This window comes from Chiloscyllium punctatum, chromosome 5 (genome assembly GCF_047496795.1).
Source record: "Chiloscyllium punctatum isolate Juve2018m chromosome 5, sChiPun1.3, whole genome shotgun sequence".
NCBI classification, from domain to species: Eukaryota; Metazoa; Chordata; class Chondrichthyes; order Orectolobiformes; family Hemiscylliidae; genus Chiloscyllium; species Chiloscyllium punctatum.
Window position 1 is genome coordinate 36,310,781 of NC_092743.1, and position 24,583 is coordinate 36,335,363.

At 39.8% G+C, this 24,583-nt stretch overlaps 1 protein-coding gene across 1 annotated transcript in view; it reads left to right on the plus strand.

Annotated features, from left to right (window-relative positions):
• The window catches only part of ptpn23a (protein tyrosine phosphatase, non-receptor type 23, a), a 90,309-nt gene that overhangs the window by 45,317 nt on the left and 20,409 nt on the right, over window positions 1-24,583 (plus strand). The window contains exons 12-19 of the mRNA XM_072570035.1: window positions 5,318-5,397; window positions 5,789-5,903; window positions 6,991-7,056; window positions 11,708-11,853; window positions 12,240-12,536; window positions 13,125-13,279; window positions 13,748-13,899; window positions 17,548-17,727. Coding sequence (XP_072426136.1) covers window positions 5,318-5,397; window positions 5,789-5,903; window positions 6,991-7,056; window positions 11,708-11,853; window positions 12,240-12,536; window positions 13,125-13,279; window positions 13,748-13,899; window positions 17,548-17,727 — 1,191 coding nt within the window. The remainder of the gene's footprint in view (window positions 1-5,317; window positions 5,398-5,788; window positions 5,904-6,990; window positions 7,057-11,707; window positions 11,854-12,239; window positions 12,537-13,124; window positions 13,280-13,747; window positions 13,900-17,547; window positions 17,728-24,583) is intronic.

Genomic DNA, 24,583 nt, shown 5'->3' on the forward strand with positions numbered 1-24,583 from the left:
CTAATAGAATGCATATACCAACCTTCCTCCCTTATTTTGTAATTTGAATTACTGTTTAAACAGGTTTTATCCTACTTTGCTTTTTAAATTCTACAACTATGCACAACTCCAGTCAGAAAGGACAATAATCGAGCATCTTTTATAACAGCTGGCACACTTTAATAGATTCTTAGAATGTGAGCAGAAGCACCCCAGGATGACATGGTGAAAATATTCTGCTGTTAATGTACTCTCCTTTTAAGGAGAATCTTCTAATAGAAAGCTGATGAACATAATTAGGAGCTTAGAAATCCAACATATTGCACACTGCTTTCCTTTTTAGCATTCTTTTGAAGTTATTTCTCTATAAAAGGCATGTATTTCTTTTCCCAATCTCTCTCTCTTTACCTTGTCAATAAGTCCTTATCTATGCTGTGCATATCTACTTACCATCTATTTGCTGTAGGAGGTCTTTTCATCCTTTTGTTTAACACCAACTGCTTCCCTTAACGAGACAGAACTTGATATCTGCTGATTGGCTGTACAACATTGTTTGAGCAGGAGGTTGGAGTCCATCTCACCACCAAACTGATTGTAAAACTTGTAGGTGTTGCATTGATCAACAATTAAAATAATCGATGCAAACTTCTTTTGAATATTTCTGCTTCAAAAGCATCACATCATGTACTCCATCTTTCTACATATGTCAAAGCACATAATTCTTTTTGAGCATTTTTTTTTGTTTTCAGGCTGCTTTTTCATTCTCACTATTCATTATTATGCAATGTCGTCATGCAATAATGTTCTATATTTGTGTTGATGTATCACAGAATCCCTAGAGTGATGGAGCAGGCTGTTTGGCCCATTGAGTCCACACTGACCCTCCGGAGAACATCCCACCCAGAACCAACCCCCTACCATATCACTGTAATCCTGCATTAACCATGGCTAAATACCTAGTTTGCACATCTTTGACTGTAGGAAGAAATCAAGGCAGACATGTGGAGAATGCACAAATTCGGTTACCCGAGAATGGAATCAAACCCGGGTCCCTGGCATTGAGACAGCAGTACTAGTTATTGAGCCACCATATTGTCTTCCCATAATCATGGTATTTGAGTTTCAATAAATATATGAAATTAAGAGTCTAATGATGACCGTGAAACCCCTGTCAACTCTCAGAAAAACCCATTTGGTTCACTGATCTTCTTTTGAGAAGGAAATTGCCATCCTTACCTGGTCTCGCCTGCACATAACTCCAGATGTACAGCAATGTGGATGACTCCAACTGCTCTCTGGGCAAGTAGGAATGGATGATAAATGCCTAGCTAGTGATGCCTTCACCCTGTGAATGAATTATATTAAAAAAAAGTGACTCTTTTTGATCTTGCACAGAACCAGAACTAGAAAAAAATCAAGGTGCTTAATTATCAAACATACATTAAATTTAATGCCATAACACTCAAGAAAAACATTTATTTCCTCTATATCACAATAAAGTTGGCACAACGGAACAGATGGAAGGTAGCTACACCTTTTTTTATTGAAGTGACTGACACAGTTCTTCACAGTAAAAGTCTAAACATACTTTCCAGATTGAAGTCACAATTAATATATTTTCATCAGCTAACCAGGCAATTACTTCCCTTTGAATGCATCTCTAATCTCAGTGTCAGATTTGAACTTAGCAATTGACACAGTGTTCATTACAACAGCATTCACCATCATTTTCTTGCATAAGCTTGTTGAATGTATGCAGCGTTAAGCTAGCATTTCTAAATTTATTTCCAAGTGGTTTCCAATTCTCCTTGGTTGTAGTTAACGGAGTATTCATTTGAGAGCATATTTGAAACTGTTCTCGTCTTTGTAGCCTCCTCTCCTGCTTCCCCATTTGTCCCATCCAACCATGCAGGCTTCATCTCTTTCTACCTCGTGTAACCTCCCCGAGCTCTTGGCTTGCTGATGTTGAATAGTTCTACATTGGTTTGAAACTTGTCCATGACCAACTTCCAAAAAGGTTCATGACTAAGTCCAATGACGAGCTGATATAGATAGTAAACAGTTGATGCAATGACATGGCCTTGCTTAATGCTCATTAGTACAAAGGACTCAACCTTCAATTAATTGAAAAAGGAGACTGTTGCTATTCCATCATACAGGAGTCACAGGATAGTAGTAAATGTTGCTGGACATCCATATCTCTGGAAGACTTTCCAAAGGGTTTTTCAGTTGGAGTCAAAAGCTTTTGGCAGATCAACAAAGGCCATGTAGAGCTCTTTTCATTGTTCCAGATTATGTTTGCGTTGCACCCAGATCATTGCATTTAAACATTGCTGACACAGATATATTAGATGATGAGAGACAAAGAAATCTGCAGCCTTCTCACTTGTTAATACAAATCCATCGTTACATGTCAAAAATCAACATCGATCACCACAGAAATGAAGCAAGTATTTACAATTGAAACTCGAAGCTCAGAACAATGTGTATCATCAAGTGCATGTCATTGGTAGATTAGCCCAGTGAACCCCAAAAGAGCAGACTGACGTGATATGCACAGCCTCTTCCAGGCCACTGAGACTATTTATGAGGTGATTGAAATAAGTGGTTCCTCCCTTGTTAAGCTGAAAGCTATAGTACTCCAAGACAATGCAGCCATCTGAGATCCATGAAAGGAGCACTACAGGAACCTTTTTGGTCAGGAGTCAGCTGTGTTATCAGAATTATCAAAACATTTCAACAGCTTGAGAGATCAAATTTGGGTAGAAGACAAAGCATGTGATCTGAGCATTACTTCTTGCAAAGATCTATAAAGCTTGTAGACACTAACTTTCACTTGAACACTCTGACCTTTTTACAAAAATCAGTGGCGTGATGAAGCTGCCTTCCAATTTCTTTGGTGCCATAAATGCTTCACTGTTAAAGAAGCATTAAAACTCAATTGTGGGAGCTACAGGCTTATTGCTCTGTCACTTGTGGGAAAGATTCTCTCAAATTACCCTAAACTGCCTCCTCTTTGTTGTAAGGATGCTTTTCTAGAGATCTCGTGTTGATCAGGCTGTCTGACGCAGCCACCGCTATCTACAAGCAAAATATTACATATGCTGGAGATTTGAAATAAAACATAATGCTTGAAAATCTCACCAGATCTAACAGTATCTGTTGAAACAGAAATAGAATTAACATTTAAAGTCTAATTTAGAAAGGGCAATGACCTTTGTCACTCATCAAATCCAAGGACCAGATCACATCATATTTACCTCTTTATTATTAGCCCTCAGCCATTTAAACTTAAGTGAATCCTAACTGACTGCTACCTATTCTCTTAAAAGTAATTAGTTAAGCCTTGGTGGTGTTCTGGTGAACCTACATTGCACCCCTTCCATTGCCCAATATATCCTTGTCTGATGCTGAAAGCTAACAATCATACTTATGGGGTCCGACAAAGGCATTCTATACAACTTACTTTTGTGTCCCATTTTATATCAATTAGAGTCAAGGAGATGTACATCATGGGAACAAACTCTTCGATCCAACTCATCCACGCCGACCAGATATCCTAACCAAATCTCGTCCCGTTTGCCATATCCATCTAAACCCTTCCTAATCATATACCTATCCAGATGCCTTTTAAATGTTGTAATTGTACAAGCCTCTACCACTTCCTTTGGCACATGCACCACCCTCTGTGGAAAAAGTTCTCCCTTAGGTCCCTTTTAAAATTTTCCCTCCATCCTAAACCTATGCCGTATAGGTCTTTATCCTTCGGTGGGGGAGCCCAGAACATGTCCATTTACCCTATCCATGCCCCTCATGATTTTATAAACCTCCATAAGGTCACCTCCATAAGGTCACCTCTCAGCCTCCAATGCTCCAGGGAAAACAGCCCCAGCCTGTTAAGCCTCTCCCTCTGGCTCCAATCCTCCAACCCTGGCAACATTCTTGCAAATCTTTTCTGAACCCTTTCAAGTTTCATAACATCCTTCTGATTAGGAGGGAGACCAGAATTGCACATGATATTCCAAAAGTGGTCTAACCAATCTCGTGTACAGCCGCAACATGATCTCCCAACTCCTTTACTCAGTGCTCTGCCCAATAAAGGAAAACATACCAAACATCGTCTTCTCTATCCTATCTATCTGTGACTCTACTTTCAAGGAACTATGAACCTGCACCTCAAGGACTCTCTGTTCAGCAACACTTCCTAGGACCTTACCATTAAGTGCATAACTCCTGCTCTGATTTGCCTTTCCAAAATGCAGCGCCTCCATCTGCCACTTCTAAGCCCATTGACCCATTTGATCAAGATCCTGTTGTAATCTGAGGTAACCTCCTTCGCTGTCCAGTATACTTCCAATTCTGGTGTCATCTGAAAACTTACTATTCCTGCTGTTTTCACATTCCAAATTCTTTATATAAATGACAAAAAGCAGTGGACCTAGCACCGATCCTTGTGGCACACCACTGATCACAGGCCTCCAGTCTGTAAAGCAACCCTCCACTACCACCCTTTGTCTTCTGCCTTCAAGTCAGCTCAGTATCCAAATGGCTAGTTCTCCCTGTATTCCATGAGCTTTAACCTTGCTAATCAGTCTACCATGAGGATTCTTGTCAACCACCTTACTGAAGTCCATATAGATCATGTCCACCGCTCTGCCCTCACCAACCCTCTTTGTTACTACTTCAAAAAGCTCAATCAAGTTTGTGAGACATGACTTCTCATACACAAAGCCATGTTGACTAGCCCAAATCAGTCCTTCCATTTCCAAATGCATGTAAATCCTGTCCTTCAGGATTCCCTTCAATAACTTGCCCACCACTGATGTCAGGCTCACTGGTCTATAGTTCCCTGGTTTTTTCCTTATCACCTTTCTTAAATAGCGGCACCATGTCAGTCAGCCTCCAGTATTCCGGCACCTCACCTGTGACTATTGATGATATAAATTTCTCAGCAAGAGACCCAGCAATCACTTACCTAACTTCCCGAGAGTTATAGGGTACACCTGATCAGGCCCTGCAGATCTACCCACTTCTATGCATTTTAAGGCATCCATAATATGGACATTTTTCAGGATGTCACCATTTATTTGAAGCAGCACAGAATGTACCGCTCTTGAGAACCAGTAATATGTGATGTTTTACTTATGGTGTCAGTAAAACATTTCCTGATGGCAATAGTTCATTTCAGTTCTAAATTGGAAATATTTCTGGTTATTGTATTATGAGGAGCTTTCACAAATTTTGGCATTTGGGTAAGAAGGAAGATGGGAGAACATGTAAAAATATCTTTACCTTGAGTTTTTTTTTCGACAGTCTGTACCTTCTTTGTTACATTTAGGTATAATGCTGCTAAGAAGGACAATGACTTTATCTATCATGAGGCGGTACCACCACTGGATTCACTCTCATCTGTAAAAGGCAAGTTCTCTAAGGATATTTTCTGTTGACCAGCATTTAAATTTAACTGAAATATTTTCATTTTTTTGATCGTGTGTGTGTGGAGGGTATTGCTTACAATGAACACTGGCTCATATTCTCATTCTTTGTTTCCAAAATTCAAAACTCTGCAATTCTTGATTCTTCAATCTTTTCTGTCTCTCTCAATATCCTAACGTCATTTTGTCTGCTCTTTACAACTTAACGTCATTCAGCCCTGAACTTTGGTCATTGAACTGAGTTACTTAATTTTTAAAAGTAGCAGTAAAATTTAGAGCTTTTTTTTGTGCATATTCAAGTTCATTGAACAAATTTTTTTTTTCTGGAAGGTAGTGCAGGTATCTTACCTTTTGTGGCAACTTATTTTTGATAGGAGCATCTTTGGTAAAAGCCCTTCCTGTCAACCCAACTGATCCAAATGTGACTGGTCCTGACATTTTTGCAAAATTGGTGCCGATGGAAGCCCACGAGGCCTCGTCTCTGTACAGGTAAGGCTGGGGGTTGCAGCTTCTGAAGAGCTACATTGCCAAAGATTAAGCACAGGAACTTCAAAATGTGTCCTTCTGAAGACATTGCACTGTTATGAGTTCCTTTTTTTTTTGTTTTAAACGAAAAGGCTAATTTGTTAGCTCCACCAATTTCTCTATAAATATGTAAGTAAGTCATGGATGCTTTAGGAGCTTAAACTTGTTCTGTTTAGAAGCGAAAAGGCTTTTGAGAACTTCATGAGCCATATTTTCAGTACTTATTTTGTTCACCCTCGAGATGGGTATAATATATTATCTGTCCCTAGCTGCCTGCGAGAATGTAGTAGCCACCTTGAAGTTTTCAAACTGGTATGATAGAAGTGCTCCCACAATGATGTTGGAGATTTCAGTTAGGGGAGCAGTAGTACATGGTAAAGCCAGGATGGTGCATGAGTTTGAGATGACAGTGACATAGACAAATCTGAAAAGCTGACTTGAGGGATCGAGTATCAGGAGGTAGAAGATAGAAACTGGCAGATGGGAAGCTGGGCCATCATTTTATACAGTGAAAACTGCTGAATAAATTACCAGGGAATTGATATGAATTTTAGATGAATGATTATATCCAAAATTCAATTTGGAGAATAAAGAGCGCCTGACATTTCATGAAAGGGCAATGCATGATCAAAGCTGTAATGAATTGTTTGACAAATAATCTTTGATCAACCATTGGATATCTTAAAACATGAAAAGGACTAGTCAGAATTTCAGTCTGTCTGGGTAAGGTCTCATTGAGGTGTTAAACTTTCTTTGTCTTTTTCCAAGGTATGAATAAACAGTGCATACTGTTTACCTTTTTAAATTCAGGGTTTTCATTGCTCTCTTCTGTTATTGGTGTCCAAAACTGCTTGTATGTTGTTTCCTTTAAATTACTAATTTAAATAATATTATGAACACACAGATTGCAAAATAACTACAGTAACTGCAGATTTTTTGTTCAACTTTATAGGTTTACAAAAATAAAATGTTGTAAAGGCTTAATATTGTGAAACATGCTTCAAGCTGTGTCTGTGCTATGTCTCACCCTTTTCTCATTCTGTTTTTCTAGTGAAGAAAAGGCAAAGTTGTTGCGAGAGGTGATGGCTAAAATAGACAGCAAAAATGAAGTGCTAGAGTACGTATTTGCCTGCACAGATCTGGTATAGTTCAAAACCTAATTACATTATGTAAAGAGTTTTCAGAAATTGTAATATTACTCAAGTACTTTAAAATGCTGAGCAGCTTATAAAAAGCTGGAACTTTTTCTCACAGCGGTTTCTTTTTAAAATTTATTTAGGATCTTGGCTTCACAGCCAAGCCAACATTTTATTACCTATTCCTAATTACTCTTGAGAAGATGATGGTTTTTGCAAGGTTTGTAGCTCAGGTTGAGGTTTAGGGTGTAGCTTTGCTCGCTGAGCTGCAGGTTTGATATCCAGACGTTTCATTACCTGGCTAGGTAACATCAGTGGCGACCTCCAAGTGTTTGTCAGTTTTCTGTATACGCAGGTTCGAAGTTCTCCGTTGTCCTTTCTTTCGACTGTGACATCCAGGAATGCGAGTTTGTTGTCAGAAGAGACATTTAACATCATCAACAACACCCTCACAGGCATAAAGTTCACCAAGGAGGAAGAAACCGACAACAAACTCGCATTCCTGGACGTCACAGTCGAAAGAAAGGACAACTGAGAACTCCAAACCTGCATATACAGAAAACTGACAAACACTGACCAAATACTTACTTACACTAGCAACCATCCCAACATACAAACGAAGCTGTATCAGAATACTATTCCAACGAGTCACCACACACTGCAGCACAGACGAACTTTGGAAAACAGAGGAGAATGTATTCAAGGAGAACAGATACTCAAAAAATACGGTCTGCAGATTCCTCAAGAACAAACCATGACAAGCAGACCAAACACAGCCAGAAACCCTAACCACCTTACCATACATCAAGGAAGTTTCAGAAATGACAGCCAGACTACTAAGACCCCTCGGAATCCTAGTAGCGCACAAACCCAACAACACTCTCAAACAAAAACTAACAAATTTAAAAGACCCAATACAACCCATGGACAAAACCAACTTCATCTACAAAATTCCATTCAAGGACTGCCACAAACAAGTCGTAGGACAAACAGGAAGAAAGTTAGCCACCAGGATACACGAACACCAGCTAGCCACAAAAAGACACGACCCTCTCTCCCTCGTAGCCCTAGACACTGATGAAATAAACCCACAATTCGACTGGGACAACACATCTATCCTGGGACAGGCTAAGCAAAGACATGCCAGAGAATTCCTAGAGGCCTGGCACTCCAACCACAATGCCATAAACAAACACAGATCTAGATACCATCTATCAGCCCTCAGAAAACGAACAGGAAATGACATCACCACAAACCCCAGGAACCCCATCCAGCACAAACGTATAAATAGAAAGCAGGATACAACAGCTTTGCTTCACTTGGAGGTCGCCACTGATGATGTTACCTAGCCAGGTAATGAAACGTCTGGATATCAAACCTACAGCTCAGCGAGCAAAGCTACACCCTAAAGATGATGGTGCACTGCCGCCTTGAATTGTGATGATTTGGAGATGCCGGTGTTGGACTGGGGTGTACAAAGTTAAAAATCTCACAACACCAGGTTATAGTCCAGCCGGTTTATTTGGAAGTACTAGCTTTTGGAGCACTGCTCCTTTATCAGGTGATGATGAAGGAGCAGCGTTCTGAAAGCTAGTGCTTCCAAATAAACCTGTTGGATTATTACCTGGTGTTGTGTGATTTTTTAAAAACTTTTTTAATTGCTGTAGTTTGGTGTAGGTAGACATTGTGCTGTTAGGAAGGAAGTTCCCAGATTTTGACGTAGCCACAGAAAAGAAGCAATTGGTATATTTTCACTTCAGGATAGTTAGTGGTGATGTATGTAGGTGTTCAAGTTCCAGTTACCTGCTATTCATGTCCATCCAGATGAAAGTTGTTATGGGTTTAAAAGATGTTGTCTAAGGACTCTTGGTGAATTTCTGCCCAGCATGTTGTAGATGGTACACACTACTGCCACCTTTTAGTAGGTAGTGGAGGGATTGAATGTGGATGTGGTGCTAGTCATCTGGGCTGTTTTGGCTTGGATGGTGTCAAACTTTTTGAATGATGTTGGAGCTACGTTCATCCAGGCGTGTGGAGAGTACTCCATCTCATTCTTGACTTAGGCTTTGAAGATGGTGGACAAGCTTTCAAAAAAGTGAGTTATTTGCCGTCTCTGATTTACTTTTGTAGACAAAGTGCTCATGTTGCTAAATAAAAATCAAAAGAGCTGTGGATTCCCTCTCTGCAGGTGATATATGGTACTAACTGAGAGAGTGCCGCCCTCATTGAAACACTTTGTTCTATATCCAACTTGTAGGGCTGGGCTAAGAGCGTAGTCATCGTCTGTATGTAATCCCTAACCTGGAAATATCGGAAAAGGTCCCTATTAGGGATTCCGTATTTCTGACCTAATTGGCTGAAAGACATCAAGACCTCTCCCTCAATTAGATCTCCCAGATAGGAGATTCCTTTACCCTCCCATATTCTGAAGTTGGAGTCTGTTGACCTTGGTCTAAATCCTGGAGATAATCATCCTTAATAATGGACTCTAAAATCTTAACGATGACAGTATAACCAGCCCGCAATTTCTTGTTCTTTGCCTGCCTGCATCTCTTCCTAAACAGTCATGTTATATTAATCTCTGGGACCCTTCCTGGCTCCAGTGATTCCTGAAAGATCCTGCCAATGCCTCTACAATCTCGTATCTTCTTTAGAAATCTGGGGTGTCGTCCATCTGGTCTGGGTAACTTATCTACGTTCAGACCTTCTAGCTTTCCCAGCACCTTCTCCTTTGTGGTGGCCACTACATTCAACTCTGCCCTCAGACTGTCTTGAATTTCTGATTGCTGCTAGTTTCTTTCACTGTGAAAACTGATGCAAAGTATCTATTCTGTTTCTCCACTATTTCTTTGTTTGCCATTACTACTTCTCCAGGCTCATTTGTCAATGGCCTAATGTCCATTTGTGCCTCTCTTACCTTGTAGATATCTTTTTTTAAAAAAACTCTCGCAAATGTCTTTTATATTACTAGCTACGCCCCCCAAATAGCAAAGGGTATGCACCATCTTCCTATTAACTCTAGTTATTCTAGGGCTCCTTGATATCATACTTGTCAAATGTGGCCTTGATGTCAAGACCATACATTATCACCTAACCTCTGAAGTTCATCTATTTTATCAGGAGCCGAGTGACCAAGGAGCATCCCAAACTGAGAGTCCATGAACAGGTTATTCATATGTAGATGATGTTTGATAACTATTGATGCCTTCTATTACTTTACTTCAGATGGGGTGGCAAATGGCTGGGTTGGATTTTCCTGATTTGAACAATTTTTCAAATTACTTGTTAAATGCTGGTGTTGTAGGTATACTGGCTAGGGGTGTGGCATGTTTTGGAGCACATCTTCTGTTCTATTATCTGAATATTGTCAAGGGCCAGCGTCTTTGCAGTATCAAGTACTTTCAGCCATTTCTTGATACCATGTGAAATGAATGGCTGAAGATTACTATCTATGATGCTAGGGACCTGTAGAGGTGATCCAAATGGGTTATGACTGTTTTAGCACTTTGTACATGGATGTACTGGGATTCCCCCCTGTTGATAAGGATGGGGATATTTGTGGAACCTCCTTTTCCCATGAATTGTTTAAATGTACATAACTGGATGTGGCAGGACTGTACAGCTTAGATCTGATCCTTTAGTTATGCAATCATGTATAAATCTCTATATATTTTACTGCTTATGCTATTTGGCATGCAAGTATTCCTGTCTTTTAGCTTCCGTAGGGTAACACTTCATTTTTTGATTTGATTTGAGATGTGTGAAATTGAGTATTGATAGGGAAGATAGGATGAAACTTTCTCCTTTGATGGAGAGCATTGACTGGGACATAGATTTAAGGGAATGGGTTAGAGGAGATGTGAGGAAGAAACGTTTTGACCCAGAGAATGGTGAGAATCTGGAATGCTCTCTAAGGGTGTTGAGGCAAAAACCTTTTAAGAAGCTTTAAATTGTTTTAAGCGTGCATTTGTGAGGCCAAGTGCTGAGAAGTGGTCTTTGACTAGCATGGACATGATGGGCTGAAGAGCCGTTTTCTGTGCTGTAGATCTTTTGTTACAATGGCTCAGACAATAATGATGTTATGCCTTAAAGTTTTGTGCTCACAGAATCATCATAGAATCCCCACAGTGTGGGTATAGGCCATTTGGAACGAAGTCAACATCGACCTTCCGAAGAGTATCCCACCCAGACCCATTCCCTTACTACTTAATATTTCCCCTGACTGATGCATGTAAGGTCCTAAGAGGCAACTTTTTCAGAGAGGGTGGTGTGTGTCTGGGATGAGCTGCCAGAGGAAGCTGGTACAATTACAGGATTTAAAAGGCATTTGGATGGGCATATGAATAGGAAGGGTTTATAAGCATATGGGCCAAGTGCTGGCAAATGGGACTAGATCAGATTAGGATATCTGGTCAGCATGGATGAGTTGGACTGAAGGGTCTGTTTCTGTGCTGTACATCTGTGACTGAGTCGTTGTATAAAGAGAACACCTCTTTGTATTTCAGTATACTTGACAGAAACTTCAAAACCTATTTTGAACATGCATATCTTACTATTGTGATTTGAAAAAAAACTGTTTGAAGGTTAACAGAGAATTCTAAATCTACTTTGTCTTGTTTCATTTTGTAACAGGCAGTTCATGGATTCTTTGAGAATTGACCCAGAGTCAGTAGACAATTTAGATATGTATAGTCGTATCCCACCAGTCCTCATGGAAAAGTGTGCAGCATTAAGTGTTCGCCCAGATACTGTGAAAAATTTGGTTCAATCAATGCAAGGTATGTTTCTCTGCAAATATGAAACCATCCATCCAGTTCAGTAATTTGTGTGCTATCTTCTTTGGCTGTCTGTTGACATTTCTATGTTTTCAAGGTTCACCATGAGTCATTTTTAATTCTTTTTGACAGAATACTCTGATCTATTTTCTTTATATGATGCATGAATTTACAAAATAAAAATATTTGCGATGAAAACCATGTCACCGTAGCCACATGTATAGCACATTAACAATTTTTATTCAACAACTTTGTTCTAATTGGGAATGGCCAACTTAACACAAATTGTTTGATTGCACCTGGGACCTTACCTGATCTGTGTTGTGCATTGCAACCAAACTCTACAAATTGATGGAAAAAATTACTGTACTGTTAAAATTTTTCCGCAGTTCTGTCTGGAGTATATACTGATGTTGAGGTATCACTGAGAGAGTTTAAGGATCTTCTGGACCAGGATGAACTAGCAGAGCAGAAATTACAAGAGGCCACTGGAAAAAGGAATACAGCAAGTGGAATACCTGAACTCAGCAAGGAGTGGTCCAAGTATATGGAAGTGCATGAGAAAGCCAGCTTCACCAATACTGAGCTGCACAAGGCAATGAATTTACACATCAGTAACTTACGGCTTTTAAGTGGACCCCTAGAAGACCTTCGTGCTGCTTTGCCAACTCCCACTGTCTCTGATGGTATTGAAGTATATTTTCTATATATATGGGTATATAGTTTATATATGATAATGTGTTCTCTTTCAGTAATTGTACTACTCACTTATTGTTGCACGTGCTCTTCAACTTGTACTTCACAGTGTCGTTTATTATGTACTCATTTTCACTGGGGTGCAGGTTGACTACTCAGCTGAAGAGTCCTCTGTGCCACATGTGTCCAACTCTTTTTTTTTGAACTTGGATATTCTTTGCTTTATTTACTTCTGATTTTTTTTAAACATACCTTCCTATTTGTTTGACCCTTTATTACCAACCCATTCACAAAAGAACAATATGCAATGTATTTGTGGCAAATTTCTTTTGCATAGACACTTTATTTATCCTTTGTATCTATATACATTTGTACTCAACATTCAACAGGAAAGCTGCTTCTGAGCAAGAGTTTTCGTTCTTCCCTTTTTATGGGCACCTTTGGCCTGTCGTGTAACATTTCACTCCTAGGTTTAAGTTTTCCAACCATTTAGTTGAGACTGTTGACCTTGTATGGTTCTTGGCATCCCCTCTTCGTGTTCAGTAATGCACTGTGCTTTTGACCCCTCATCTTAACAGAGGAAAAGGGCATTCTTCAGCACATGAAGCGAATTTTACTGAAGGTTGAGGAAATGAGAGACCAGCGTTCCTCACTCATACAGCAGCTGAGAGATACCATTCAGAAGGATGACATTACTACAACACTCGTTACAACTGACCATTCAGAAATGAAGGTAAATCAGCAATTGCACCAGCTTGATGTGTAATGACTAAGGCTGTTAAAACAAGTCAAAAATAATATCATAAATGATCTTCACAAGTGTATCTGATGCTAACTGAATCCTGTAGCTTATGCTGCAACCTTTGTCGAAATTGCTTGTGTCAGATCCAAAAGTCAGATCAAACAAATAGACTGAAATGGTGTATAGTGCTATGGCTGTTTGGGCCACATGTTACAACATAAATTATTATATATTTAGCCCATGTGTTTGTTATCATTATAATTGTGTTTTTACAACCTTTCCTCATGCTCTTGCCTTTCGCACTCAGCCCTCCCTCAGTTGCGTGAAGACTTTACTGTCGAGTAGTTGGTTTGCATTTGGGAAGACAATTTACATTTAGTTATGTGGAAAAGCAAAAATAAAATTGTGATGTATCCAGTTGAATTTGTAGTTTTCTTAAGTATCACTGTGTAATTGCAGAAACTTTTCGAAGAACAACTGAAGAAATATGATCAACTGAAAGTTTACATTGATCAAAATCTTGCTGCCCAAGAAAACATCTTGAAGGCTTTGACAGATGCTAATGTCAAGTACGCTGCAGTTAGGAAAATTCTTGCTGAAGCAGAACATAAGTGAGTATATGATCAAAAGAAGGCTGTCTGGTGTTTATTGAAACATGGTGTTTGCACAATGCACCATTTGGTGCTTTATACGAACCAGGAAAGTCCCATGTTTAATCCCTGATTTGCACAACGCTTATGAGCTTTGTTATAATGTGCTTTTGATCTAATGCATTAAATTGCAGTCCCTGATCATTTGGTAACCCTTTTAAGTGGATGGTGGGTGAGAAAATGATCAAAATTACCTGTGAACTTTACCACAATTGAATAGTCCTACAGCAGTTACTTTGTCCTCAAGTAGAACTAGCCATTTGGATAAAACATTCGGAAGCTTTGCAGCTACAGTTCAACAAATGTTCCTTCATGAGAAATGAGAAAATTCATGAAGAAAGTGTCTCAATGCTCCCCAAATGTAATTAGCCTGATTTAAAACAAAACTGTTTCAATTGTGTATAAAGTATCTATAAAAGTCTAGGAATATGTTGTTCAAAATAAAACCTATTTTGCAATCCTATTAAATTCTAACTGAACTGCACCTCTGGGGGCTCATAGAGATTGGTATCTAAAAGGACTGTTGCACTGCACTGGATTAGCTTGAGTTTAGTTTCCAGATAAAGCAAATTACGACTGACGGTTGGAGAGCTTATTGGTGTGCATAACGGAAAGAGAAAATTAAACTGCTAATTAAGAGGTACCAAAGAGATTGAAAACTACCACTTAATAGTTATTGGTAAAGCAATAGTTTCAGTAAATACAATTTAATGAATCACTTTGCAGATATTTGCGTAGTTAGTTTATTTTTCATGAGCATGAAAGCTAATAAATTGTATCTGTTAACACCTTTGTAGCTTAAAATAAGTGTTTACAGACATTTGGAGCACTAAGTGGCAATTGATGATTCTTATAAGGTAGCATTCATTAGATCAAGATTGAGGAGATGTTTGAAGATGAGTGAAATAGAGTTTGGAAAGAAGTTCAGGACTTTATGGGTATGCTTGCTGAAGACTTTTCTGCTGATGAATTAGCATCAGGAGGAAGGTTGGAAGAGCAAGGTTGGATACTGAATTGTAGAAATTTACAAATTGTCATTAGAGAAATCTGACAATAAATAGGATTTTAAAGTCAAATGTGCAACAGGAGTGTAGCTAATGGAGGTGAGAATAAGGGTGATTTGTAGACAGACATTATTATTAAAAGAATGTAATTAGTGCAAAATACAACAGATACAGGAAATCTGAAATACCGAAGTGCTGGAGAAACTCCATTCAGCCAGCATCTGTGGAAAGTCAGGAACCTTAAGTAAGAATACAGTTGGTTTTTCTGTAATGCGAGTTTATTCAACATGAATTGGCTTTAACACAACACGATTGAAGAATTTAGAATTTAATCAACTGTGAATTAAAACCATTTATGAACTCCATGATCAGTAAGACTAATTGACATCCTGATTTAATTCATAAGCGGTATTTGGTATTGCACTTCTGCGTTGTTAGCAAGACTCCCCTCGGGGGAGTCGAGCTTTGGAATAAGGTAAGCAGGTCAAACGTGTGTTATAATAGCACAGATCCCGGGCAATGCAGCTAGAGAACCTCTTGGCATGTGATGCATCTTACTCTATATAGTTAGCAAACAGTGATTTAGATGGTCGGTCGTTTATGGCGTTCTAAATTTTTAAGTCTGTCATATTAATGAACATAGTTATTAATCTTCCATAATCTCTGTCAATAAGAACCTAAATCCTTGTTATGTTAGCCCACATATAGAAAACTAGAACTCTTCGGGCCACTTATTGGAGAGATTTGAATGATTCGGATTGTTTGACCCAGATTTGTAATGACAGTGTTTAGATGAGAAAAAGCAAAAGTTATTGAATTTGAGACAACATGGTTACCACCTAGAGGAGGACTAGCAAACTGTTGGAGGAGGTGCACTCATTATAATAAGACAAATGGGAATAGAGCCATGACACACTGAGCTACAGAAAAGAGGCAGATGACGGTAGATATACAGAAAATAGGAGTAAGCTATTCCACTCAAGCCTACTCCACTATTCATTATGATCATGAAGTTCAAAAGTTCAATCTTGCCTTCCCCTCACCATATCTCTTGATCCCTTTAGCTACAAGAGCCATATTTATTTCCTCCTAGAAAACAATGTTTTGACCTCAACCACTTTCTTTGGCAGTGAATTCCACAGGGCCACCACTGTCTTGAGACTTTTCCCCTCTTCTTAGTGGATGGTAAAAAGAAGAGGAGGAGCAAAATACTACATGAAGCTGGTATTCAATGTAGATTCATCCAAACCAATGATGAGTGAGAGAGCAGGAAATGAAAAACACCTGTGTTTACTGTTTCAATGAAATGAAGAGTTGCTTATTGTTTACATAAATGTCCATTTGAGTGGGTACAACTAGACTGTTTTTGATACTGCAGAGATTGTTAGGCTTAAGAACTTTTGTTAAAGTATTGCTTTTTGAATAGTTTTATTCAATTTGATTTGAATGGAGGATGTTGTCATGTATCTGTGTTTGATTAAAGTCAGAATTAACATTTGAGTAATCAGTCACCCATTCCTTTGAAGATCAAGACTAATCTTGAAGAAGTAAGTCTGATACTAGTTAAATAACCATTGTATTCACTGAACAGCAGTAGTTTGCAGGTTTTGTTTTATTGATTTAAAGAATGTGAACATTGTAGTTAAAGTCAGCATTTATTGGCTGTTCTTAATTTCCCTTACTCGGTAGTGAATGTGCTGTGTGACTTCCTCAGCCATTCTCGGGCAGTTGAGTCAACCAAACTGCTGTGTCCGCTGTCACGTGTAAGTCAGACTAGTAAAGACAGCAAATTTCTTTTCATAAAGAATATCGAGCTAGATGACAATTCAATAGTTTTGTGGTCATCGTCACTGAAACCAACTTTTTATTCCAGTCTTGATTTAAATTAACTGAATTTAAGTTCTCCAGCCACAAAACTGGTATTTGAGTTTTAGGTTTTCATTAATACGTCAGGTGTTTATACATCTAATAACATTACCACTATGCTGCAGTTTCCCCATGCAAATATACCTCCTAATCGTATACTTGGACAAAAATGTTAGCACTGAGCCTGAAGGTGTGCTGTCACCCTTGTATAAAGGAAAAAAATCTGTAGTCATCAGAAATAAAAACATGTTATAAATATTCAGTAGGTCAGGTGGAACTGATTAAAGTTGTCAACCTGAAATGTTATCTTTGTTTCTTCATGGATAAAGCCTGACCAGCTGAGAGTTTCCAGGTTTTTTTCTGTATTCATCTTGAACACAAAAGCAGTACGTTGTGGATACTAGAAATCAGAAACAAGAACAAAGAAGTACTGGAAAAATTTCAGCAAGTCAGGCAGCATCTGTGGAGGAAACCGAATTAACATTTCATGTCAATGACTTTTTCTTGTTATTATCTTCAGTTTCATTACACTGCTCATCTCTAAACGTTGGCTAATGCCACTTAAGATTCTGTAGCATTAAGGAAAAGGAAATATTTCTTCTATCCTGACATGACATTAATTTTTTAATTGTTGTTCCTATGATTTGTGTAAGTAATGCAGAAAAGACATTTGTTGATATTACTGTATTGCTTTGTTAACAGCAGACGTTTAAAGCTGATATTTCCGGTTTCTCTATAGGTGGAATGTTACTATCCAGATGCTAGTAGCATCATATGAAGCTTATGAAGACCTGATGAAGAAGTCCCAAGAAGGAAAAGAGTTCTATGCAGATCTAGAAAACAAAGTAACAAAGCTACTGGATAAAATGAAAGACATCTGCAAATCTCAGGAAGACCAAAGACAATTCATACTCGAGCAGTAAGCTTGTTTTTCTGCAATTGAGAAACTGAGTTGAAAAGTAAAGTCTGTAACTGCATGAACAGCATTACATCATGCCTTCCATGTGCTTTTGCTCTTTTGATAACATAACGTTAAGCAATACTTCAGATCTGTCTTTTCTACGTGATAGCGAGGCAAGGAATAGGGAGAGATATCAGCTAAACACGTGGCTGCAAGGAGGGAGGATTTCAGGTTTTTGGATAATTGGGGCTCATTCTGGAGAAGGTGGGACTTTTACAAACAGGACGGTCTTCACTTGAACCAGAGGGGTACTAATATCCTGGGTGGGAAATTTGCTGGTGCTATTTGGGTGGGTTTAAACTAGCTCAGCAGGGGGATGGGAACTGGAGATGTAGTTGCAGTGCACAGGAGGATGAGAGTAGGAAGGGCAGGGACAGGATTTCAGGGTCACAGGAATGTGCTGGCAGACAGCAAATTGATTTGAAGTGTGTCTACTTCAACGTCATAAGTATCCAAAATAAGGTAGGTGAGCTTGCAGCATGGATAGGTACCTGGGACTTCGATGTTGTGGCCATTTCAGAGATATGAATAGAGCAGGGTGAGAAATGGATGTTGCAGGTTCCAGGGTTTAGATCTTTCATTTAAAAACAGGCAAGGTGGTAAAAGAGGGGGAGGCGTGGCCTTGTTAGTCAAAGATAGTATAACGGTGGCTGAGAGAAGTTTTGATGAGGACTTGTCTATTGAGGTATTGTGGGCTGAGGTTAGAAACAGGAGAGGAGGGGTCACACTGCTTGGAGTTTTTCATAGGCCTCCGCAGAGTTCCATGGAGGTGGAGGAGAGGATTAGCAAAATAATTGAGTAGGAGTGAAAGGAACAGGGTGTTCATTATGAGGGACTTTAACTTCCCCAACATTGACTGGAAATGTTATAGCTCTAGTACGTCGGAAGGATCAGTTTTTGTCCAATGTGTGCAGGAGGGTTTCCTGAAACAGTATGTCGAAGGGCTGACAAGAGGAGAGGCCACACTGGATCTGGTGCTTGGTAATGAACCAGGCCAGGTGTTTGATTTAGTTGTAGGTGAGCACTTTGGAGAGAGTGACCATAGTTCAGTTACGTTTAGTTTAGCGATGGTACATCCCACAGGTCAAGAGTTATCAATAGGGCAAGAGCAATTATAATATGATTAGGCAAGAATTAGGATGCATAGAATGGGGTAGCAAAATGCAGGGGATGCAGACATTCTACATGTGGAGCTGGTTTAAGGAATAGATATTGCATGTCCTTGATAGGTATGTCCCTGTCAGGCAGGGAGGAAGTGATAAGGTAAGGGAACCGTGGTTTACTACAGAAATTTCATCTCTTAAGAAGAAGGAGGATGCTGATGTGTTGATGAGGCAAAATGGTGCAGATGAGGCGATGGAGCCTTACAGATCAGCTAGGAAGGATTTAAAGAAAGAGTTAAGAAGAGCAAAGAGAGGGCACGAGCAGTCTTTAGCAAATAGAATAAAGGAAAGCCCTAAAGTTTTCTGTCGGTATGTGAGGACTAAAAGGATGATTAGGGTAGGAATAGGGCCAGTCAAAGACAGAAGTGGGAAGTTGAGTGTGGACCGTGTAGAGATCGGAGAGGTGCTAAATGAACATTTCTCATTGGTGTTCACTCAGGAAAAGGAGAATATTGTGGAGGGGAAGAATGAGGTATGAGATATTAGACTAGAAAGGATCGAGGTTAGTTACGCACAGGTGTTATCAATTCTAGAAGGAGTGAAAGTAGGCAAGTCCCCAGGGCCGGATGGGATTTATCAGAGGATTCTCTGGGAAGCGAGGGAGGAGATAGCAGAGCTGTTGGCTTTGATATTTAGAACATAGAACATAGAACAATACAGCACAGAACAGGCCCTTCGGCCCACGATGTTGTGCCGAACTTCTATCCTAGATTAAGCACCCTTGAGCCATCATTGTCTACAGGTTTAGTACTTGAGGACTGGAGGATTGCAAATGTTGTGTCATTGTTCAAGAAGGGCAGCAGAGGTGACCCAGATAATTATAGACCAGTGAGCCTTACTTCTGTTGTAGGAAAGGATTATAAGAAATAAGATTTATAATCATCTAGCAAGCAACAATTTGATTTCAGAAGTCAACGTGGTTTCGTCAAGGGCAGGTCTTGTCTCACAAATCTCATTGAGTTTTTTGAGAAGGTGACCAAGCATGTAGATGAGGGTAGGGCAGTTGACGTGGTATACATGGACTTCAGTAAAGCCTTTGATAAGGTTCCACATGGTAGGCTGTTGGAGAAAATGCAGAGGCATGGAATAGAGGGTGATTTAGCAGTTTGAATTAGAAACTGGCTTTCTGAAAGAAGGCAGCGAGTGGTGGTTGATGGAAAATATTTGGCCTGGAGTCCGGTTACTAGTGGTGTGCCACAAGGATCTGTTTTGGGACCACTGCTGTTTGACATTTATAAAAATGACATAGACACAGGCATAAGTGGATGGATTAGTAAATTTGCAGACGACACTAAAGTCGGTGGAATAGTGGACAGTTTGGAAGAATGTTACAGAGTGCAGGAGGACTTGGATAAACTGCACAGTTATGCTGAGAGGTGGCAAATGGAGTTCAATGCAGCTAAATGTGAGGTGATGAACTTTGGGAAGAATAACAGGAAGGCAGAGTACTGGGTCAATGGAAAGATTCTCGATAGTGTTGATGTGCAGAGGGATCTTGGCGTCCATGTGCATAGACCCCTGAAAGTTGCCACCCAGGTTGATAGCGCTGTTAAGAAAGCATACAGTGTGTTAGGTTTCATTGGAAGAGGGATTGAGTTCTGGAACTACAATATCATGCTGCAACGATACAAAATGCTGGTGCGGCCACACTTGGAATATTGTGTTCCATTCTGGTCGCCCCATTACAGGAAGGATATGGAAGCATTGGAAAAGGTGCAGAGGAGATTTACCAGGATGTTGCCTGGTCTGGAGGGAAGGTCTTATTAGGAAAGGCTGAGAGACTTGGGTCTGTTCTCATTAGAAAGAAGAAAGCTAAGAGGGGATTTGATAGAGACATACAAGATGATCAGAGGATTAGATAGGGTAGACAGTGAAATCCTATTTCCTAGGATGATGTCAGCTTGTACGAGAGGGCATAACTACAAATTGAGGGTTGATAGATTTAAGACAGATGTCAGAGGAAAGTTCTTTACGCAGAGAGTGGTAAGGACGTGGAATGCCCTACCTGCTAATGTAGTCAACTCGGCCACATTAGGGAGATTTAAACAATCCTTAGCTAAGCACATGGATGATTTTGGGATAGTGTAGGGGGACGAGCTGAGAATATTTCACAGGTCGGCGCAACATCGAGGGCCGAAGGGCCTGTTCTGCTCTGTATTGTTCTATGTGCTGTTTACTATATGAAATAGTTTTTGTTTAATTTCTTCTCCTTCTCAAACCTGATCCATCAGTGTTTTTGATTTTCTTTTTATATTCTTCGCTGTGTGAGCTCAAGAGAGAGTCACTGAGGTACTTGGATGTGGAAAAATTCTATAAAACCGATTCTATATACCACAAAACTATTTACAATTATTTAACCGTAGTGTGCAAACTATCGTGACTATGTCTCCCATCCTATATAGTACACATCGATCTTAGAGTCAGAGCTCTAACCCATCTGTGCCAAACAGATATTCTAAGTTAGTCTAGTCCCATTCATGTTTAGTCTATATTCCTCTAAACGTTTTCTATTCATGTACTCATCCAGTTGCCTTTTAAACGTAATCGAACCAGCCTTTGCTAATTTCCCTGGAAGCTGATTGCATTCACACACCATCAGTGTGAAACCGTTGCCCCTTAGTCCTTTTTAAATCTTTCCCCTCAACTTAAACCTATAGCCTATAGTGGTGGGCACACCTACACTAAGAAAAAGACCTTAACTATTCACCCTCATGATTTTATAAACCTCTAACTTCACCCCTCAGCCTCCAGTGTTCCTGGGAAAGAGCCCTGGACTATTCAGCCTCAAACTTGTAGCTCAAATCTTCCAACCCTGCCAACATCCTTGTAAATCTTTTCTGAACCCCTTTAGGTTTCACAACATCTTTCCTAGAGCAGGGAGATCAGAATTGATTGCAGTATTCCAAAAGTGGCCTAACTAATGTCCTGTACAGCTGCAACATGAAATCCTACTCAATGCACTGGGCAATAAAGGCATGTGTACCAAATGCCACCTTCACTATCCAGTCTACCTGCGACTCCACTTTCAAGGAACTCTGAACCTGCACCCCAAGCATACGCCAACACTCCCCAGGACCCTACCATTAAGTGTATAAGCCCTGCCTTAATTTGCCTGACCAAAATGGAACGCCCGCGCGTTTATCTAAATTAAGTTCCATCTGCCATCCATCAGCCTATCTGATCCCATTGTACTCTGAGGTAATCATGTCCGTTACACCACCAATTTTGGTGTTATGTGCAAAAGTACTATCCATACTTCCTAGATTCACATCCAGATCATTTCTGCGAATGATAAAAAGCAGTGGACTTAGCACCGATTCTTGTGGCACACTGCTGGTCACAAGCCTCCAATCCAGAAAAGAACCCTACACCACCACTGTCTGTCTCTTACCTTCAAGCCAACTTCTTATCCAAATGGCTTGCTCTCTCTGGATTCCTTGTGATATAACCTTGCTAACCAGTTTTGTGGAATGCCTTGAAGTCCATATAGATAACACCCACCACTTTACATTCATCAATCTGAGTTTTTTTTTGAAGTAGTGACAATCAGGTTAGTGAGGCCCGATTGCCCACAAAGTGATGTTGACAACCATGTTGCTCCAGAATTGTAAAATACCATCCTGTGAGAATTAAATGACTGCAGTATAGATATTGATAGCAAAGTGTGACAATGGACTACTTATGCTATTTGTTAAAATACTGTCAAGCTCATAATCTAAGAATGCAACTCAGCAAATTGAGAAAAGAGCATTCAAATCTACAAAGCCCATGCCTCTGGGCCACTGACCCTATGACTGAGTTTTAAATGTCATCAAAATTTAATTGGAAAGAGATGACTGATGATAATGCTCCATTGTTCCACAAGCTGCCCTAAAAGGGTAAATCCTGGCGTAACCACCAAAATGACCAATTTGGCTGATTAACTGCTCCTCACAAAGCAAGTCATTCACATTGAATGTTGTCAGTGATAGAAATTATTACTTATAACATGACTCATTCTGTACACACACTACCCTCTGCTTGAAAAAGGGACTTTTTCCGCAGAGGGTGGCGCATGTATGGAATGAGCTACGAGAGGAAGTGATGGAGGCTGGTACAGTTGCAACATTTAAAAGGTATCTGGATGGGTACATGAATAGGAAGGGTTTGGGATGATATGGGCCAGGTGCTAGCAAATGGGACTAGATTAGGTTAGAATGTCTGGTTGGCATGGATGAATTGGACTGAAGGATCTGTTTCTGTGCTGTACATCTGAGAACTTTAACAAGACCAATGAAAAGTAAAGGTTTCTAATCTATAACTGCAATGCTGAAACTATATACCATAACAATATCCCATTACCCTCAAATGTGAGCACACTGTCATGATCGAGATAGAGACAGAAACAAACTGTTCAACAGTCTCTGCCTGAAAAGGTGAAGGAAACAGAGTTCTTGAATATTTTTGAAGTAGCATTCTTGTAGGTCCACCATCTTCAGGCATTTAATCAATGACCTTCCTTGCATCATCATGTTCGAAGTAGAGATCTTGCTGAACGTTGTGCAATGTTCACAACTTCTCAGCCACAAAGCAGTCCATGGTCAAATGCAGCAAGACTTGGACAGTGTCTAAGTTTGGGCTGACAAGTGGTAACAAACATTACCTAGTGTTTGTCTGGTGCCAGTGACCATCTTCAACAAGAGAAAATCTAGCAATCGCCTTTTAACATTCGGTGGTCACGACTATCGCTGTCAACACTGTTGACATTGACCAGAAACTGAACTAGACTGGCTATATAAATAGTGACTTCAGGGACAGGTCACAGGCTAGTGAATAAATCACCATCTGACTCCTCAAAGCCTGTCCACCATCTACAAAGCACAAATCATGTGTAGCAGAACTTCCCACCATCTGGTTGAGTGCAGCTCCAGCAGCAGTCAAGAAACTTGATACCATTCACAACAAAGCAGCCCACGTGATTGGCACTGCATATACAAACATTCATTTCCTTCATTACTGATGCTCAGTAACTGCAAACTACACAGTTTACAAGATGCGCTGCACAAATTCACCAAGGCTCCTTAAAAGCTCTTCCAGTATTCATGACCACCACTATTTAGAAGGACAAGGGCAGCAAACATATGGAAACCACTACCACCATCTGCAGGTTCCTCTCAAAGCTACTACCATCGTGACAATGAAACATATTGCTGTTCCTTCAGAGTTGCTGTGCTAAAGTTCTGGTACTCCCTTCATTACATGATTGTGGATGGACCTACAACAAATGGATTTCTGTGGTTCAAGAAAACAGCTTACCACCACATTCTCAAGGGCAACAAGGAATGGCTAATCAATGTAGTCCCAGCTAGTGACATCCACATACCTTGAGTGAATCCTTTTTTAAAAGAAAGGTGTTGAAACCTTATCGGGATAAGCAAGAGTCCAATTAACCATCACCTTTATTGAATGGTGGAGTCTATGTTCCTTGACGTTTTCTGCTGTTGAGCTCTGTGCATGGTGTCAACTTAGAGAGCTTGAGGTTTATGCGTCCACACTTTGGCGTCTGCAGATCCTTTGAGTAGGACCGAATATCCCACTTCTGGTTTGTATGTTTGTATATACTATAGGCAGAATAAGAACAAAGACAGTAACAAAAACATTCTGAGAATCAC